Source organism: Mytilus californianus, unplaced genomic scaffold (genome assembly GCF_021869535.1).
Source record: "Mytilus californianus isolate M0D057914Y unplaced genomic scaffold, xbMytCali1.0.p SCAF_12, whole genome shotgun sequence".
NCBI classification, from domain to species: Eukaryota; Metazoa; Mollusca; class Bivalvia; order Mytilida; family Mytilidae; genus Mytilus; species Mytilus californianus.
In genome coordinates, this window is record NW_026262604.1 from 63,476,427 (window position 1) to 63,498,641 (window position 22,215).

Consider the following 22,215-nt stretch of genomic DNA (forward strand, 5'->3'; position numbering starts at 1 on the left):
AATTGTTCAAAGAATTTAATTAAAAGTAATCAAAACCACGACTTTGGATATCTAAGAAAGTACATTGTTTCTCAATCCACGAAAATTGGTACAAAGAAAATAAATGAATTTACACTCCATGAAAACAAGATATTTGTATCTATGTTTTTTTATGAAACAAAGTTGAACTAATTCTCTCAATATATTTGTTAATTTATAAGAAAGAAGAAACGAGATAAATGCATTTCATGTATTTCATAAATGAAACTTAAGAATCGCTAGTTATTGTAGGTCCAAATCTATTGTCAAATCTGTATTCTAAGGTTATGTTCTACAATGATGTAAGCATGCATCACATTATGTTTATAAATGAGAGCATCCTTTTTCGTCTGACTGATCACTAGCCCCACAATCAAACTCTCCATCACATTTCCATTTCAAGATTATGCACCTTCCACTTTCTGTACACCGGAAGTGATTATCTGGATCAAGGTCACAGTAGTCTGTAGGAAAAATAAAACAAAATCGACAATCAAATATAATGTTATTAGTTATATTGACCTAATGTTCCATAATGAACATAACCAACAGTTATTGTACAATTTTCCCCCAGTATTGCACTAGCAATGATGGCGTTAACAAAAGTTGTACTGGATGTGTTTATCAATATAACCGTTTTGTTACATGCATACAATGGGAGGATTATTTCATGGACATTGCACCTGCAATAAAGTATTTTTCTCTGTATAATATGCAGAAATATAAGTGCGATTATCCAATAACAAACTTCACATTTACAAAAATTTCTGAATAATAATACAAGAAAAAAAAATGTGTTCTGGATTAAAGTTCAACAGGGACGCTTTAACGTACAAATTTGAAATCCAAGAATATGTAAATACATAAATGCTGTGAAGGGTAAGCAGATCCTACTCAATGTGTCATCGATTGTATTCCTCAAGCAAGTAAAATCTGGTAATAAGTCGCTTTCGGTAATGTCATAATCGGGGAGATGAGAACAGGATTGTTATTACGACAAGTGGAACCTAGTCATACGTGACACATACATTCCATTACGGTCAATTAAACCATGACAGCGTCTGTTAAACGTTCAAATGGATCACTTCAACCAACTTTACCACCTGAAACCCTTAATGCAATAGCTTCCCTGAAATCAGTAATTGTAATATAACCCTCTACCAAGAAAATCAATATAGGAAACACAAGCCCTATAATATGGTATCAACTGGGATATATATACTCCATATACAGGTGCTGCTTGAATGTTGCTACATAAAAATGGAAAGTTCATAATTGAAAATGAAAATCAATCCATTTGTTGTAAAGTTTAGTTCTCATCCGACCCTAATGTTAATTTCTAGATGTTAGTTCAGATATTAGGCAAACTTAACTGTATCTGTTGTATCCTTTAAGTTCATTAGGATACAACCGATCAACATACGTTGAACTATAAGTATTGACAGCACATGTCACTCATCCGGCATTCTCGAGACCATAAGTTACAACATCATATTCATAGCAAATAGATAATTGTATACTCTGGAAACGAAGCTTTTTTCAATTTCATAAGTTCATATTCGTTCGTATATGCATTGATATGTACATGTTACTTTACATATGATTCCAATATCGAGTTAGCGAGATTGATAATATTATTCTGTCACGATTTTCCATTTATATATGAATAAAAGACATGGGTGTACTTCACTATACTGTAGGTTATGCTGAATTTTCCAAATAAGCAAGAAATCATTTTATATTTTATAATCATTTATTGCTAACTTAATATAAGATTGGCGTAGCCAACATAACTACCAAGTATAAATCAACTATAATTGATATAGATTCACACATTGCTTTAAAAATAAGTTTTAAATACGATAATTCTTACATTTTTATACACTATCAAAATATTAATATATTATTGATAGCTACCATACCTTTTCCTTCACATTGGATCTCGTCAGAGCTATCAGAGCAGTCCGGAACTCCATCACACAACCATCGTTGTGGAATACATCTCCCACATTCGCACCTATAGCCCGAGCATTGACCTATAGAGGATAAATTGATATCTTTTTGCTATATTATGGATAAAAGCAAGTTTTATAAAGTTGCTACATTAAAAATAAACTTTCTAATTTTATTTAAATTACCAAAATATATCAATTCTTAAAGTATTTCGACTATATGTAAATCATCCTCTTTGTTGATATTAAAAAGTGAACCTCGTGTAGTATAAATTTTATTTATCTAGATTGTCCTATTTTGATTGTGAGATTTTAAATTAGTGTGTTTCGTATGGCGGTGATACATGTATAGCAGCAGACGCACCCGGTCTCGCTTCTTTTTTAGTTCATGCGATTCACGCAGTTTTTGTTTGTTAAGGATGTTCGCTCCTCTTGTTTTTGAATTTTTGCAAGATATTCGGAATCCTCTAGTTTTATCCATGGAGTGCCATTACAATTTTTTGCCCACTAACCCCTACTTTTTTTCCCATAATTTGATTACATAAAGTTTAAAATGTCATCTTTGAAAATCTTATAAAATCCTTATTATATTTTCATAGTTTTTGAATGAAAAAAGGTACCAATGTTGAATGTATGAAAAATCTAGAGAGAATCTTTTCCCGCAAAATTTTCAATGGCTTATATCTCGAAAACAAGCACACGGACCTTTCATTTGTTTCTGCTTTTTTATTTCCTTTATTTATATACTATCAATTTATAACAGTGTTTTGAAAAGCTAGTTAGTAGCGAACATCCTTAACTTCGTTTCTTTTGAAAAAGATAGCTATGAAACAATTGCACAAATCTGAATTTATTTGGTTGATATAAAAATTGAACAAAATAGAGCTCTGACGTAATGGTTTCACCCGAAAGAATACTTCACAAACAATTAAATAAGAGATAAATTGTTACAGTGTTATGAACAAACTATTTAATATTAAATTGAAACTAGATTCTAGTACTATATTACAATTTTGCAGAATGCATCAATGGTGAGAACTTGAAATATCTTAAATGTTAAAACATTGGTACATTAACTGGTCAATGTAGTCGGTCTACACCATACGGAATATAATCCCTCTAGAAACAAACACTCTCTGATCGGAACTTACGATAAGCATCCTCTAAATTCACTATGGCAAACATCATTATCAATTAACAAAATTACCACACAGATGACAAGCATCTTCGTCTGAGGTATCATCTGGGCCGCAGTCTGAATCCCCGTCACATCTCCAACTTGATTGTATACATCTGCAGTTTTTGCATTGAAAATATCCACTGGAACATGGTGTGCATATCGTTTCTTCTCTAACGTCTACAATATATTACCGGTATATATATAGTAGTTGTTTTGATGTCCCAACAGCTTTCTAACATTGGCATACTGAAATAATATATAAAAGAGAGAGAAACTACTACGGGGATACCCATAAACCACAAGTCAATGGCATGCTGAAATAATATATAAAAGGGAGAGAAACTACTACGGGGATACCCATAAACCACAAGTCAATGGCATGCTGAAATAATATATAAAAGGGAGAGAAACTACTACGGGGATACCCATAAACCATAAGTCAATGGCATGCTGAAATAATATATAAAAGAGAGAGAAACTACTACGGGGAAACCCATAAACCACAAGTCAAAAAATTAAAACAAACAGAAAAACAACCATCAGCATAATACAAAAGAGAAAACTACAGATTGAGAAGCAAGGACCGCACCAAAGGCGAAGGGGACTCAGATGGTCAGGAAAGAAAAACAATTATTGTGTTATAGTGTTCTTTTATTTATCTTTGTAAATTATTAACCTTTACTGTTTGGTCCATTTTTGTAATATCCTTTTGGCGTGTCTCGGTACTTATACATCCCGCTATTGTGTTATTGTGCTATTGTCATTTTTTATATTCTTGTCTTTCATTTTTGCTAATATGTGCTTTGTCTATACGCCATTTTGTTATTCTTTGTTGACATATTTGTTTTGCGTTATAGTGATTAAGATTATAACACAATGTTGACTGTTGTACCCCTATTTTTGACATTGTTTCCTATTATGTCTGTTTGGTTTGTTCACACATTGTTGTCAATATAATGGAATTCTATGCGACTGTCATACGAGTGAGAGGTTTAGTTTGCTATAAAACCAGGCTTAATTCACCATTTTTTACATAAGGAAATGTCTGAAATGTACCAAGGCAGGAATATGACAGTTGTTTTCCATTCGTTTGATGTGTTTGAGCTTTTGATTTTGCCATTTGATAAGGGATTTTCCGTTTTGAATGTTCCTTGGAGTTTGGTATTTTTGTTATTTTACTTCTTCCTATCATGATGTTTATGAAAGAAAAAGTTCGGTGATAATGACAACGAAAAGAGAACGGGACTATGCTACAAGTTGGAGAACATATCCGTGGTCATCAGATATTCCATATCAGTGAACAAAATCATGATGGTGACAAAACTAGAGTCTGTACAATGTGTCACGCTCTAGATTGCCATGTGTCAAAAGAAGTTGTTGATAAATCTAAGAGAAAGACAATTAGAAATCTGCAGTGCATCACAACAAATAAAATTCCTAAATTACAAAACATTAAGATATACAAGAAGATGCCCACGGATAAGGGTTCTACTTGGCAAAGACGCACTTAGATGTATCCATTTAAAAAGGTCAGGATTAAATAAAAAACCGCAAACCAAACAGCACAATTAAACTTTTCAATTTAAGTTACCTCTGTTTCTTTCTCATTCAAATGAAAAGTATTTCTAATTTCACATTTTTTGTTTCCGATCTCGATTTTTGTTTTCAGAGTTTCATTGATATCGATCTATATGGATATTTCACAGGCTTTGAACAGTTGCATTATTTATAGGAAGCGTGTTGCATAATTAAGAAAACTTCAAGTACCCAAGAGAACAGTTAATTTATACTAGTATTGTGTAGTTAACAAATTGAATGTGTACTTTTCAAAAAACGAATTAAAAGTTTAAGATGCACTTACCTTGCACGACAATGGAGCCATGAAGAGGTATAACAAAGAGGAATACTGAAATGAAAACAAAATGATAATTCATTTCTCTGTAACTATATAACTAGTTAACAACAGTATTCAAAACATTCATGTCTCCGTGATAAAGTCATTGTAATCACACTTTGATTACTCCCATGTAACTTAATGTATAATCTACAAAGCTACTTTTAGAATCCAAATCTAATAGTTGAAACATTAAAATATTTTTACAATTTATTTATGTAAATGTTATTTCATTTAAATGAAGAAAATGTCAATTTTAACAATGATATTGACAATTCTAATGTGCATTTAGAAACATCTATATTATGTCTATAATGCTAATAGGTAATAATAACAATGTAAATAAGTGGAGGTGGTTTGACATTTTATGTTAAAGAACCTTTGTATAGAAATATTGCTAAAATGTCAACTATTTCCGTCCCAATATCAGTTACAGAAAACAATTTCAAAAACTAATAAACTTTAAAATTGATGCTGATTAGAAGTAAAAGAGACACAGAAGATACATAAAGTATAATCAAACTTGTAAGTCGACGATGAACTTATTATGCAATGGCAAAAACGGAAAAAACGACCAAAAGACAAACAGCAGAATATAAAACATAGAAAACTAACTACTGAGCAAATCGAATCACATCAAAAACAAAAAGTGTCAGATCTCAGGTGACCCGGAAGGGTAGCAGATCCTGCTCCATATGTGATAGCTGTCGTGTACTCATGTAAGTACAAACCCGGTGATAAGTTTAATTCGTTATGTCACCTTCGGAGAAAAGAGGACGGTTTGTGGTAAAGACAACTGGAACATATCCGTTGTCATCTGTGATACAGATATTCGTTAACGGTCCATCAACTCGTAATATCGTCCCTTAAATTTTCAAAGAGAGGATTTCAACTTCACCACTTGGAACTCTGAGATCACGTATCACCTTGGAGATATATAATCCATATACAGACGCTGCTGGGATGTTGCCACATAGAAATGAAAAGTTCAAAATCGGGAAACTGAAATCATATCTTTGGTCGTAAAGTTTTGTTCTCAACCGACCCTCGTTGTCAATTTTCGAAATGTAAGTCAAGAGATGAGGCAGACTTAACTGTATCTGGTGAATTCTTTATTCAAGTTCAATGGAATAGATGTGTTCAACAAGAGGAGCACAGTAGGTTCCTATTGCAATGTCGACTGTTTGCTGAAAAACACTCCCTCTAAACGTAACAAATAGTGTGTCAATCAAATTATCAAGCATCTTGATATTGTCAGTTTCATAGAATTTTTGGTTTGAATCAGAGTGGGTTTTTTTTTTTAACAAAATATGATTTATCCCTTCCTCAGGCAAGATATTTCAAAAGTTGTTTCTACGTTGGCCATTCTTTTTTTCAAACAAAGCAGGACCAATTCTTTCAATTTCTCTTTTAGTTTGGAAGGGAAATACTTGTGTAAAGGGTAGAAAAGTCAAATGTTTCATGCTATTGCAATATGAAAGAGACATAGATTCTTTGTACTCTAACATACCTTGGTTTGCTATGCTCCTGCTTGTAAAGTGAAGTTTTTGTAATTTGTTTTTGTAAGCTACGTATGACTGGTAAATCATTAACTAAATTTATCTGACAATTTAACACCGATGCAAGATCTTTGATATTGGTTTTTATCACTAGTAATATCTATTTTGTTTTTGATTAATTAAAACGGTTACAATCCCGGCACTTGTATATTAAATACATCTTTAATGAGACATCACTTAACTTTTAATTGTCAAATATGTTTTTAATTTTTTGTTCATTATATTTTATTTTAAAATAAATCAGACCTATGCGTTTCTTTTTTTTTTTTAGCAGAGTATAAATTGCTATATTTTCAAACTTTAATCCATTTTTACTATTGTGGTGTTTTTAATAAAATAGAGAATAGGAAAGGGGAATGTGTCAAAGAAACACCAACCCGACCAAAGACCAGAAAACAGCCCAATGCTCCAAGAATAAAATTGGGGTAGGAAGTCCATACCCAAATCCTGCCTGGGAATGTGCATAGGATCTCTGGTGTAGTAGACCTTACAAATCATACAGCCTAGTATCTTTGATATCATTCGGTCGTTTTCCTGTGAAATGTTATATGCAATTGCCTCATGGTTGATTCAACTTTAGATTAGTTTTATTTCACGATTTATTCCTCTTTTCGTGCAAACGCTATTGTTCTGGAGTCTTGCCATAGAAATAGGTTTTTATTTCAATCTTGTACTCCCTTATTTTCTTCAGGATATCTTCACAAAACGAAACACGTTCTCCGATTCTAAAAAAAGATCTAATGCATACGCGTGTCTGCAATCCGAGACCTCATCCGGGACAGATTGTGCAACATAATACTGTCCAGTGGACGGCGTGCAAAAAGCTGAGTCCACAAACGTAACGTCTTCAAATTACTTAAACGACGTTATTTTCTTATAATTAAAATTGACGACCAGACGGTGTTCGTCTGCAAGCAAATTATTTGTGTGTTTTTTCTGCCTTTTCACTACTTGAATTATTATATTTTGAGATTATGTGTATTTGTAATTAACGAGGCGGCTATTGTTAATTGTCTTATTTTGTTTTTATACCATAAGTTTCGTAATATGACGAATTGAACTTATTGAACATCGATTTTGGGAGTGATTAGTTAACATTTCATGTTTAAAAATGTTTAATACACGGCTTAATTCGGAGCATGAATACATGTTTAATCATAGTCACAAAGAAGTGAAATTGGACCTTAACTCCCCGTTTTAAATAAATACAGATATATTTAAAGTATTTCAAAATTTATTGACTCATATTTTAAACTTTTATTTGACTGTTCACTCATCAAGGCAGCGCAGTATACTTCTTTGGAGGAAATTGTCAATATGAATTGTTCCTTAAAATACACCTGTGACCTAAATCTTTTGTTCAAACTCTCCATTATTTTTCAGGAATGGAGAGTTATTTTCTATTGTCCATCTTCATTCATCCGGACGTTTTCCCCTTTCGCTATTTCCATTGGCACTTTCTTAAAAAGTGTTCACCCATGTAAATAGTTCGAAAGGACGTAACGCGATATTGAATGAAGATGAAAACTTACTAAACGGCTGATATTAAATGGAGATTTTTTTTTTAATTGGGATGACCTCGTAGTAATACAATGAACACCAAATATCTCATTATTGATAAACAGCTTTTATTTGCGAGTCGTAATTCCATCGTATAATATATGATATCGTTTTCACTAAAATTCCACAACATTATCCACAATTTGTTTTCCGATGCACATCTTGGCTAAATTTCTGTCACGGATAGTATCCAAGCGGGTAAAAACGAATATTTTCCATTGAGTGCCGGTCCTCTTCTGTGCATCTACAAAATATCAAATGGGTTAACTCAGTTGAATTCTTTCGTAATATTGAACACAGTAACATTATACAATAAGGAAAATTAATGAAAATATATTTCACTTGCAGATTTGCTTTTAATTTTACCGTGTAAGATATTATTTGCTTGAAATTTAAAGTGTTGTATTTTGATTTTGTTCCATTTTAATATGTACATTAAAAAAAAGAAATATTACTCAGATAGTTTCTACAATAGTATTGTGGTTAAATAAAATAAATAGTTCAAGAAACTAAAATGCTCAAAATGGCGTATTCGGTATATTATTTGATTTTTCGTTGTTATAATTTGAATATGGTACTATTGAACAGAATTTGAAGGGTATGGATAACATTTGAATAAGGCTTGTGTTAACTATTGGGCGGGATTTTTTATTCAAATTTCAACAGAAACGCGTAACACAATCTAATTCCTTCACTGTTGTTATATGACCAGTAGCAAATATAACAGTTATATTCGTAGTGCAAATGACAGCGTTAATCTTAAAATGTTTAAACGAAATCAAAAAGTAGTTTTCCACTTAATTTAAAGACATACAAAAGGCAATCTTTCTGATAATAATTTGATCTAATAGAATGGTTTGAAATATAGAATCATATTTTGTTTCAGATACGACTTCAAATCGACTACACCCTTATTAGTTTAAAAACATATACTAGAGTGTTACATACCTGGAAATTTATTTTAGTTGTACCATGTCATTTTTCTCAGACGATTCTACATCCAAGATTTATCAAACGAAAAACACATAATCCATTAACATATAATAATATGCATAAATATTAGTTTATTCTCTCTCCCGAAATAACACTTAAAGACACAAATAAATATGCTTTCAATCCCAACACAAGAAAGACGTGCGTATCCAATGATTTAAAACACAAATCTGGATGAACTTTATTCAAGATCTTTTTATAGTAATTATTCTACTGTTCATAAATACTTGTTAAGTGAGTTGATGGTCAGCTTGATCTTTAATTTTGCCTGTGGATTATTGGGTACACCATGTGGAAAATGAAAAGAAAACCAATACAAAATGAAATAAAATTCTTTAAATTTTATGATCTAAAATTCGTTCTTAATATTTAAGGTGTATTTTAAGTTAGCGAAAGTCCAAATAACTGTCCATTCCTGGGAAATAATGGGCGTCGGCCCTCCGGGCCTCCGCTCCATTATTTCCCAGGAATGGACAGTTATTTGGACTTTCTCTATAACATCGTCACTAAGTTCAAGTTCCGAACATATATACACTACAGAAAGCGCAGGAACTATAGCGGAAATACATGTACGTTTTATGAGTTTTTGTTCAGTTGGATTGTCGTTTACCGTGCCAAAATAATATCCATGTATTACTTTTGTTCCGGGTAGATAGGTTATCCCCCATTTGTCCGTTGACTCTTTGCGTAGAACAGTCATCTGCTTGTTGGCTTTTACTAAATAATAAGGCTGAATAACATCGTCTGCTTAAATGGCAAAAATTGTGCCGGTAGAAACAAGGTCGTAGAGTTGTTCAATTTCATCGGCGATTTCTTCATCTTCTGATTCCTGATCAGCGTTTTCCTTATTAATTTTTAAAATTGAGAAGTTACCAATTTGATCAACATTCAAGCAATCATTGTAATCTGTGTTTAAACAATTTTCACACGTGTAGCATGACAGCTTTCTAATTTCTAATGTTGCTGATTTCGAAGAACATACCTGGTGAATTTTTCTGTTCTCTTTTACGGGTTTGAAATATCGATCACGGTTTCGATAAATCGTATCTATATATCAAAAAATCTTACGTGAACATTTCGAATCCTCAGCAGTTTTGCAAAGATTTTCTGATGCAAAGTCATATAAATCTCGTGCACTTTGTATCACACGCTGCCCACGGATGATAGACAAGTCGGCTTGCTTTTTATAAAACCACCGGCTGCATCTTGAGGTCCACAAGCATGTGAAGTTTCAAAAAAATTCCTAACAATTTTGTCATATCCTAAATCGGAACATCAATAACTGATATCTCGACTTTTGTACTGGGCACTACACCCGTTGGTAAACTCGTGCATGACAGACACATCTGAATCTCATGTGTAAAATGGTGATCATGCTTCTGGTCCGGACTGATTACAAAAAAATGTTCTGTAATAATGTTTGGGTGATTTTCATTACTATCTATTCCGTCATACTCCAAAATCGCGTGTCTATGTTAAATTGCCACATGAATAGAAACTTCTTGTTTTTGGAAAAAAGAAGACTGGATTTCACACTGTTCTGTGCATTTATAGTTTTCGGAGAAATCATGGACTGCAACACAATGCGTGACTAGTAAATTGTTTATCAAAGTTTTCATTTGTTTTGACTGCCAGTAAACTCTAAATTTGGTGGGACAGAAAATTCTCAAGTAATTGTTTCATATTATCAAACATGTCACATGCCATAGAGCTTTTCTTTACAAAACAAGCTTTCTTACTACTTTGTCTCCTTTTTTTTACATTTTGATATTCATATCGTTCCCATGAGAACTCCACCGCTCCTTGTTTGTCCAATTCCTCTGGTAAAAAGTCAAGTTTGTCAACACCACACAGCTCCGCACATTCCCGATTCAAACAAGACATTTTATGTTGGTACGTATTGGCAGATCGGGGACATAATGTTGCATCAACAAGTTCATGTAAGGAGCCATAAACAGAATACGAACAATTGCCGGACTTGTTCTGAATATTCCCCTATACGAATTAAGTATTTTGCCGATATAAATGAGTACCTAAGTACTAACTTCACCGACTTTTGCTTCACAGAGTTACCGTCCTACGAAACATGCTGCTAGGTGAATATTTCTATAAGGTTGATCCAAATGTTTGTAAACATGTTGACACTTTTAGTAAAAAGATGTTGAGTGAAATGTACACTTACAGGTCTTCGAGTTTAGAAAATTAAGCTAACTGTGATTTGCGTGTGCAATTTAATTGATGTGATCTCTAAATGTTGAGATGTTATCTTAATATATAATGCTGTTATGTTTTACATGAAAGTTGACTTGTTTTAAAGAGAATCAATTTTTAACTATGATATTGTCCTGTGTGTATTTTATTTCATTGTACATTATTCATTGTATATGCACTTAGACGCATTTACAGGTATCCTGCCTGCAAGTGCCCCCGTTGTAAAGGGGTAGTTTCTTAATAAATATATATATACGCCTAGTTTTTCTTGGTGTATATAAAAAAGAGGATTTTCCAGAATGAAGAACTTTCGCTCTGAAGGTTTTGCCATTTTTGATTGTTTTCCGATTAACGCCTAACTTACTTGCTAAACTTTTAACTGCCCCTTTTTTATTAGTTATTTTAGGACCACTGACAGCAGATGTAGCTAATTTTAAGCTTGCTATTACATCTTTTTTTCTTTTGTGTTTAACAGACGTGATAATTTCTTTGATGCTATTGATGGCAGATGTCTCTACCTTTTCTTTTTCAATCGATGAACGGAATTTTTCAATAGATTCCATTGCCCTCTTTTCGTCGACGTATGCCGAAAGAACAGCGGCTCTTTTGAATGAATTAACTGGTAATGCAAATTTGAGTTTCTTTATTGACCTGTAAAAAGAAAAAGGATGCACAATTCCGTGAAATAGATATATTTGCAAGGCAATTTTTCTAAGATCAATTACCCCCTTTTCTCCATGCAATATTTTATATAAAAAAATCGGACGAACTGCTGCATGTGTATATCTCGATTTTTTAGCATGACCCTGTATCTTTTGTAAAGGCCCCTTTTGTTCTAGATATTGTGCTCCATATGCATAACTGTATTAAGATATACATGAACATTGTCCATTTGATACACTAAGATATGCATACAATTTTAATTCTAAAATCTCGTCTTAAGTGCTTGAGATCAAAAGTTTGAAAGAACAAATAACCATACACAAAAATATATGCAATTAGTTTTACAATATAGAAATGGCATAGCCCCGAAAAAAGGCATAGCTCCGAAAAAAGGCATAGTTCCGAAAAAAGGCATAACTATTCTAAAGCCTAGTATTTCTTAATCATAAGAAATCCGATGGACAAGGTATAATTTACAGTTGTCACTACACATAGGCAGACATACACAAATATATATATATCTATATATATATATAAGTGCCTAAGAATGTAACTTTAACACACTATTGAGTGTTATAAAATTAGTTGTTATATTTTATATCATTCACGCAATATTTCGCTAAACAAATTAGCTTCATCGGGATTGTGCATCTCTCAAGGTGAAATCGGATGCATGACAAAAAAATATTTTTGTAGCTTGAACTACACAAAATTTGAGTAAAAGTTTAACAAAATTTATTGATGTTCTATAAAAAATATATGTTTGTAAATTGTCTAGAAAAATACTTTTGCCGCTTATTTTTAGATTGAACTACACAAAATTTGAGTAAAAGTTTAACAAAATTTATTGATGTTCTATAAAAAATCTATGTTTGTAAATTGTCTAGAAAAATATTTTTGCCGCTTATTGTACAAAGCAATTCTTAAATCAAAACAAATAGTTGTTTTAGTTAAATAGAATGAAGTTCAGGATTTATTCCTTTGGTTTTGGGTAGAACTGTTTTTCATCTCTCTCATTAAGTCCATCAGGTTCAAGAGTACGTAGCTGATGCATCCAGAACCTTTCTCTCTGTTTTCTTCTTTGGGAGTCCAATTTTGGTTTACCTCAATTATTTGAAAGGTGATATTTTCAAAAGTATGCCCTGTTCTTAAGAGGTGTCTCGTAATTGGACAGTTTCTTCCTTTTGTATAAAAAGACATGTGATTGTTAAGTCTGATGTTGAATTTCGTTTCTGTTTCACCAACATACTGCAGCTTGCAAGTTCCACAAGTAGGAATATAAATACTATTTTCCGTTTTGCAATTAGATGTAACATAGATGTTGTATCGCTGCTTTGTTACTGTGCTGCTGAAAGAGTAGTCAGTGTTGGCGACTTTACAGCACTTACAATTGGTTCTTCCGCATTGTTTGTAACACCCAATTTTAGAAGTCTCTTGTTTCTGTACTTTAGATGTGACAAGTATGTCTTTGAGATTTTTGGGTCTGCGATAGGCAATAACAGGAGGTGATGGAAAAATTTCGTTTAAGGAAGAGTCATTTTCGATAAAACGGCAGTGCTTGCGGATAGTAGATGAAATATTTGTCAAATCGGGATGGAAGGTGACAACAAACGGAATTCTATCTGCGCGGGTCGTCTTATCTTTGTATTCCATGAGGATATCTCGATCTTTTTCTTGGGCTTTATCAAAAGCGTCTGTGATGTTTTTGCTTTTGTACCCTCTTGATTTTAGTTGTTTTTTTAGTTGTCCCAAACGATAGTTGAGTTTGGATTCCGAGGAGCAAATTCGCTTTAGTCTGATGGCTTGACTGTAAGGTATGCTCCTGGAGCAGTGTTTCGGGTGACAACTTTTTGGAGAAAGGAACTGGTGTTTATCAGTTTTCTTTGTGTGGAGATCAGTTGTAATGACCCCGTTTTTTACAAATGTGGTGGTGTCGAGAAAAGCAATTTTCTCGCTTGAAAATTCAGATGTAAATTTAATTGAATGATGAAACTGATTACAATGATCTAAGAAATCTTGTAAATGTTCTGCAGTATCGTTCCATTTCATGTCAATATCATCAATAAAACGGAGCCATGACAAGGGTTTGTATGGCACACTCAAAAGGATGCGTTCTTCAAGATCCCCCATAAAAATGTTGGCAAAAGAAGGTGCCATTTTTGTTCCCATACTAGTTCCGTCAATCTGTAAAAAGTGCTTGTTGAAAATAAAGTTGTTATTTTCAAGCACTAGCTTGAGCAATTGAATTAGACAGTCAGTTTGTGGATGTTTATCCTTTCGAGTGTTCCATACTTTTTCACACGCGGCTATTCCTTCATCTTTTGGAATATTTGTGTATAAAGAACACACATCCATCGAAACCAAAATTGTGTCATTAGGTAAAGGACTTAAGGAATTCATTTTTTTCAAATAGTCAGTTGTATCTTGAATATGAGATGGCAGTTGTCTAACATGTGGTCTAAGGTGGTAATCAACAAATTCTGAAATTTTTTCGGTGGGATGGCCATTAGCTGATACTATAGGTCTCCCTGGAATCCCTTCTTTATGGAGTTTTGGAAGTATGTAAAATCGACCGGTTGTGCAAGTTTCGTCTGGGCGTAGATAATCGTACGTATCGTCATCAATTTGTTTATTTTTATTCATTTCTGAGAGGACGTCATTAATTTTTTTGTTGATTTCGTTGGATCACATGTTAATTCTTTATAAAATTTAGTGTTGGAGAGCTGACGATATATATATATATAAATTTGTTTTGCATGCACACGTATAAAAATTGCGGTTTTTATCCAACGCAATCATAGGTTTGAACGTTGCTTTCAATTTGGACTTGTATATAAGTACGTCTGATCCGTTCATCCTATTTTGACTCTTCAAAATTCAAGAGTCAATCCCAAATTGAGGTAAATTATATGGCCTTCCAAATACCGTTTCGATTCCTAACATCACTGAAGAGACATTAATTGTCGAAATCCGGATATGGTGTTCAAATTTTTGCACCTCATGTTTGCGGTATACCATCTTTTCCGCAAGTTTATTGTTTTCTGTTTGGTATTTAATTAATAAGATCCATTTTTACATCTGGTGATCCGTTTATTTGGCAATCGCCATGGCAGTCAGCAGGGTTTAAGAACATCCGTTGTTCGACCTGCTAGTCAAATGCGTTTTGTTAAAATATACTTTTTCACTTTTTTTGGTCTTTTGGAAAATGTTGTTTGTGCTGTATTTAGACCACTCTACCAAGAAATTTGTTTTGCATGCACACGTATTAAAATTGCGGTTTTTATCCAACGCAATCATAGGTTTGAACGTTGTTTTCAATTTAGACTTGTATATATATATATACATATATATATATATAAGTACGTTTGAACCAGTGACAACTCTACAACAGATTTATCCATCGGATCACCAGCAGTGATGGTGATACATGACTGTGTACATTCTGTATATACAACTCGTCTAAACATCAGCCCAACAATGTTAGATCTGTAAATTGGCTTTAGCAAATTTTGTTGTTCTTCCCTCGCCGGGATTCGAACTCGTGCTACTGAGATTTCGTGACACCAAATCTCCTGTACAATGATTGCGTTGGATAAAAACCGCAATATTTATACGTGTGCATGCAAAACAAATTTCTTGGTAAAGGGGTCTAAATACAGCACAAACAACATTTTCCAAAAGACCAAAAAAGTGACAAAGTATATTTTAACAACGCATTTGACTAGCAGGTCGATCAACGGATGTTCTTAAACCCTACCGACTGCCATTGGCGATTGCCAAATAAAATGATCACCAGATGTAACAAAGTGGATCTTAAATATTAATTCAATATCAAACAGAAAACAAAAAACTTGCGGAAAAGATGGTATACCGCAAACAAAAGGTGCAAAAATTAGACGTACTTATATATATATATATAAGTATATATATATATATATATATATTATTCGTCTAAACAACAGCCCAACAATGTTAGATCTGTAAATTTGCGGAAGCAAATTTTTTGTTCTTCCCTGGCCGGGATTATATCGTGGCACCAAATCGCCTTGCACTATGCCCGACGCGCTAGACCACTCGACCACCTAGGCTCTATAAAAATAAAGCTTTCGGTGGCCGGGTGTTACCTTTCCTCGTCAGTTTTTATCTAGCGTCGTAACACAGTACATGATATATAAGGTATGGAGATGGAATTGTTACAGATCGGCTGAATTATCTATTGTAAAGGATCCTACAAGTTAATATAAGATGCAGTCACAGATATAATTATATTATAAGTACGTCTGCGTGAATCAGTGACGACTCTACAACAGATTTTATCCATCGGATCACCAGCAGTGATGGTGATACAAGGCTGAAAATACATTCTGTATATATATAATTCGTCTAAACAACAGCCTAACAATGTTAGATCTGTAAAATTGTATATATATATATATATATATATATATATATATATATATATAAACAAGTCTAAATTGAAAACAACGTTCAAACCTATGATTGCGTTGGATAAAAACTGCAATTTTTATACGTGTGCATGCAAAACAAATTTCTTGGTAAAGGGGTCTAAATACAGCACAAACAACATTTTCCAAAAGACCAAAAAGTGAAAAAGTATATTTTAACAAAACGCATTTGACTAGCAGGTCGAACAACGGATGTTCTTAAACCCTGCTGACTGCCATGGCGATTGCCAAATAAACGGATCACAGATGTAACAAAATGGATCTTAATTTTAATCTAATACCAAATAGAAAAAACAAAAAAACTTGCGGAAAAGATGGTATACCGCAAACATGAGGTGCAAACATTTGTACACCATATCCGGATTTCGACAATTAATGTCTCTTCAGTGATGTTAGGAATCGAAAAGGTATTTGGAAGGCCATATAATTTACCTCAATTTGGGATTGACTCTTGAATTTTGAAGAGTCGAAATAGGATGAACGGATCATATAAACCCGAAGGCAAATATAATACAAGCCCAAACGAAAAAATATAAACAAGTCTAAACTGAAAACAACGTTCAAGCCTATGATTGCGTTGGATAAAAACTGCAATTTTATACGTGTTCATGCAAAACAAATTTATTGGTAAAGGGGTCTAAATACAGCACAAACAACATTTTCCAAAAGACCAAAAAGTGAAAAAGTATATTTTAACAAAACGCATTTGACTAGCAGGTCGAACAACGGATGTTCTTAAACCCTGCTGACTGCCATGGCGATTGCCAAATAAACGGATCACAGATGTAACAAAATGGATCTTAATTTTAATCTAATACCAAATAGAAAAAACAAAAAACTTGCGGAAAAGATGGTATACCGCAAACATGAGGTGCAAACATTTGTACACCATATCCGGATTTCGACAATTAATGTCTCTTCAGTGATGTTAGGAATATATATATATGTTATTCGTATATTTCAAACCAAACAGATTGTCAGGTTGACGTGCTCCTTTTCTTTTTTTCGAAGAAAGTTGCTCGTTATATATATATGCATATATTAACACTCATCATTCAATGTCATGTGATATTTGAATCTCCACAGCGGTGATGATAAGCAGGATTTATTAAAACTTTTTGAATGTATTAAATAATGCCAACTATGTATAATGTCTGATACCAAAGGCTTTTATTTGAACTGCATGTTAAATCTTCTTTCGGGAATGCAAGGGGCATGTTTTTTTTCTCGGGACAAACTATTTTGAAAGTCAATGTCATATTACATCCCCCTCCCCCCCATTCCCCCCCCCCCCCACACACACACACACACTTCATTGTAATGGAAACAAACTAGTATTAACACTTCCCTTCTGAAACATCTTTTTTTCAAGAAATTTAGAACCAATTACTGAAAAATGCCCCCACCCGCCTCATCAGATGAAAGGTCGATGCATTTTTAGTTAACATTTTATAATGTCGTTTTTATTTTTAATAAGGCCAACTTTATAACATAAATGATTTTTTGTTTCTTGTTTCTTTTACCATACACATGAGTACAATTATTTTTTTGTGTTTGTTTTATGTTGTCCCTCCCACTTTTCCCCCAGTCATAGAGGTTCTGGATCTAACTGGATGCAAAAAATCTTGTTTTTATTGAACTTTTTTTTTCTTATTGGCACAAATATTTAAATTCAAAGAAAGAATAAAAATTATTGATCGAATAATATTTTTTAAACCCCAATAAAAAGTGAATGATCGGTGCTTTTAATGTACTCTGACTAACAATAGTTGTAGTAAATAGCACCAAATAAAAAGTGTATGTAAAATACTACTGTTGTTTATATGAACATCACGTACAACTAGTTAACCCTTCAAGAGCCCCATCTATAATGCGAAAGACCGTTCCACTTCAGTTTCATCACAGACCAATGACTTATGAATCGATCATGCGCAGCTGATCCATTTCTATAAAAAGAACACCATAATTTATATATTCCACCCATTTGTTTACAACATACACGTACGTCAACTACAAAAATCAATAAGGTTTGTGTTTTTTCATTTATACCCATAAATATAATACGATGTACATTAATTTTTATGATACAACATGTACATTATTTTCTCGTACTGTGTATGTCTTTGTTTTGTTTACTTCCGTATCTCAATCATTGATTTAAACGACATTCAACTGATTTGAACGACTTTCCAAATACAGGTGAATGGTCGGGATAGGTATGCAATTTGTTTAACATAATAAACGTGTTTTTTAAATAATTTTTAATGACGCATTTATATCAGAGTATTTGTTATAAAAAGAAACCTGTAAGTCAATTAACTTGAATATTTGAGTACATACATGTGTCAATTTCTTTTATCTTTCATAGTTAAAACATGTCATTCATGTAGCGTAAATTATTTCACGGTTATAAACATACTTTGTTTAATGACCAATCCCAGTTTAAGTATAATATTTCTGTGTTATTAATATTTAAAAAAAAAAAGGACAAAACTATACAATACAATAATTATCGGATAATAGCACGATAAATGGTTTCCAAAGGGTTGGGAATAAATTAATACTTTCTGAGCCAACCATGCTAGAACGTACATATATCAATTTTAGTAAAATGAGTGATGTAATAATTTATGAAATGGAGGAGGTGTTAGAAATATAATTATAGCAATGAATGGACGCCAAATGTTTGTTTACAAAACTATCTATTGATTTTACTATACCATGTATACGGCTATGCATGAAGGATACACATTTGCAGTGTAATTCCATAATACGGTTTAACGTTCTTTATATGCACTCGGAGTAGAACAAATTAATTTGTCAATTCGGTTATGATTTTTCTTAAAAATCACGTGACAGGCGTAAACTGATACAGTAGTTAGAAGTGGCATGACGTAGCATATCTAAATCATTAAGAATAAAATAAAAGGAGACGTGGGGTACAAATCAATAATTAAGACAGCAACCCAAGATGTCATTTATGTAGTAATGTGTTTTTTTGGACGATTTATGATAACAAATTATATATTACAGGGGCGAATCCAACCATTTTTAAAAGGGGGGTTCCAACCCAGGATAAAAGGGGGGGGGGGGGGGGTCCTACCATATGTCCCCATTCAAAAGCATATTGATTGTCAAAAATGGGGGGTCCAACCCCGAACCCCCTGGATCCGCCGCTGTATTATCCAATTAATCCGCAACTGTCTTCATGTTAAATTTCGAACTTTTGATGAGCGATCAATCGCACCGTGCTAATTCGGAAAGACTACAATATCAAAGATCATAAGAATAAAAAAAATAAATAAAGACATAAGCGACAATGCCAAAGAACTAAAGAAGGATCGATATTACAAAAGCACATTAAATATGTATAATTAAAACTTGGACATATAGGTAAAATATAGTTATGTGGATACCCGCCGCACAATCATTATTCTAACTTTGAGTAGAATACCAACAGGTATAGTTCAACACAGTGCATTTCTGCTCAGGATTATCGGTTTTCTATACAATTACGTAACAGGTATGTTTATATGGAAATGCGATCACTCATGCACAGGGGCTTGTTTAGTGGGTCAGACGAGGTTTCACTGTCAATGGCGGTCGTAATCATTATTTTTGCATGAAACCCCTGAGGGGTTCACGCATATATATTTAATAATGTGAATGTTTATAAGCGCTTTGGTGTGAAAGTTTCTAAACAAGTATTATGACAACGCAATTATATTTATTTTAAAACGGCCCCTGTACACTGTGTGTATCTAGGTCAATTATAACGTGGTATTGTGCATTGTCATGGTAACATGTAAAGTAATTATGTCTGAAGATTTAACCACGTGTGTATTTTCATCATAGACTAAGGAGAGATCATTCTGGTTTAAATGTGTATAATAGATCGGAAAACAGAAAGATAATATTATTATCAAAAAGTATTCAATTTAATTAATTCAATAGAAATCAAAGAAATATATACAAAATATATACTGTATTTATGTTTCTGTAGAAACTAAATATTAAATTGAAGTCAGAATATTCTCAGAGTTGCAATTAAGAAATAAGTATTTATATGACAAGATACTCTGCTTTGGTATTTTTAAATATTCATTTGTAAATGAAACATGCATAATAATTAAATCTGAATAAATCCTTGCATCATAAAAAAAAAATGTTGATAAACAATAATAATTATATTTCTACGTTATTATTTCCTACCGTTTTAGTAAGGTTTTATAAGTAATTATTAATTTTTTTGTATTGTAATATATCCATAAAACGGAAAGTAAGATAAATTAATTAAATATTGAAATTTTAAACGGTCGTGAATAAAAATACTTGTGTGTTTTCAATTCACAAAGATTTTAAATCCTTGCAGCTCACAAAAAAACGTAATAATAATTTACAATAATCATATCAAAATTCAATTAAGTACTATCACAATGTTAATTTTTTTGCACTGTTTTAGTATGGATTTATAAGTCTTTGCTTATATTTTGTATAGTAATCTATTCATATAGTGGAATGGTAGAATTTAAAAATAGATTCATTTCATAAATAAAATGTCCGTCCGTAAATACTTGACGTTTGTGTTTATTGATACTACATGTATATATATTAAAAATTTTCGGAAAAAAATTACTAACAGGAACGTATGTTTATTATAAAGTTTCAGTTCTATTTTTTTTTTAATAGTTTAACCTTATAACATCAACAATTTGTACTATGGTACGGTTTTGAAAATTGTATTCACTGTGTTGCCCAACTATCCTACACGTCTTGATTCATTCACATTATAGATCACATTTCAAACGCACACTATCGGTTTGTGTTCTCAAAAATTCCAATAATACTAATTTCACTCGTTAATGCGCATTTTCGTTTTTCTTATCTAAATTTAGGACACGGCTGTAAGAGATTGACATGTGACTTTCATGCACGGTCATCATTACTTACGGTATTGTGACCTCTAGCTGTTTCTCTTTTGTTTTTTTTTTTGAGTCACTGTCCTATAATAAACTTTGACCTTTTCGAAAAGCTAAGGATTGTCTACCCAAGGAATAGATTCCTTAACTTTGTAATTTATTAGGCCTTTTAACTTTTTTCATTCGAGTGTCACTGATGCTTTTTTGTAGACTGGCGTCTGGCGAACATCATTTTAATTCTGGTATCTTTTTATATCTACATACCTTTTTAATATTAATTGGTTATTTTGAGGGTATGTACAGGTATTCATACAATTTCTGAATTAATATATTCTTCGGCAAAACCAAGTGTCCCTGTAGAATATTTGAATTGATTTAAGTAAAATCGGGAAATCCTTAAAATTGAGATGTTTTATTAGACCCAAAAAAGGCTCTTTATAAGATGCCCCAATCAGTTGCATGCCACAGGTTTCATTGCACATGGAAATTGGACTTTAGGTTTATCTTTACAATTAACATCTACCATGAGTACAGACAGCTTCAATAACGAGTTGAGAACATGAAGGTCCATGCAGGAAGCAAAATATAAAGATATGATATATAAAATAAATGCATGTAGAATTCCAGATTATAAAGCAAACTGAGTGCATAAATTTATATTGCGATTAGTTTGTGCAATTTGCATAAGTCATCCGGTTTGTAGAAATTGGGATTTGCAAAAGGAAAATTATGTACATTCCCAAGTACTAAATAAAATAGTCTAGCTTTAAAATGTATATTCAAATAGTAGATGTAAATAT

General features: G+C 32.6%; 2 protein-coding genes across 10 annotated transcripts in view; one reads left to right on the forward strand and one right to left on the reverse strand.

The window, feature by feature from the left end:
* LOC127722177 (low-density lipoprotein receptor-related protein 4-like) lies at positions 1-19,552 on the reverse strand. 2 transcript variants are annotated; one of them, XM_052229070.1, is made up of 6 exons: positions 19,217-19,552; positions 11,886-12,018; positions 5,012-5,056; positions 3,178-3,327; positions 1,941-2,054; positions 1-482 (listed from the first exon to the last, which is right to left on the reverse strand). In XM_052229070.1, the coding sequence occupies exons 2-6, from the start codon at positions 11,928-11,930 to the stop codon at positions 423-425; spliced, it is 414 nt and encodes a 137-aa protein (XP_052085030.1). In that variant the 5' UTR covers positions 11,931-12,018; positions 19,217-19,552; the 3' UTR covers positions 1-422. The 2 variants fall into 2 exon arrangements, with proteins under 2 accessions (XP_052085030.1, XP_052085029.1); XM_052229069.1 differs by lacking the exon at positions 11,886-12,018.
* Positions 18,438-22,215, forward strand: part of LOC127722172 (sulfotransferase 1B1-like) — a 19,193-nt gene continuing 15,415 nt past the window's right edge. For 7 of the 8 annotated variants that reach the window (XM_052229058.1, XM_052229054.1, XM_052229055.1 and 4 more), the window contains exon 1: positions 18,677-18,712. The gene's annotated coding sequence lies outside the window, so the exon portion shown is untranslated. Of the gene's footprint in view, positions 18,524-18,676; positions 18,713-22,215 lie in introns of those variants that run through there. The other variant, XM_052229057.1, reaches the window with a different exon arrangement.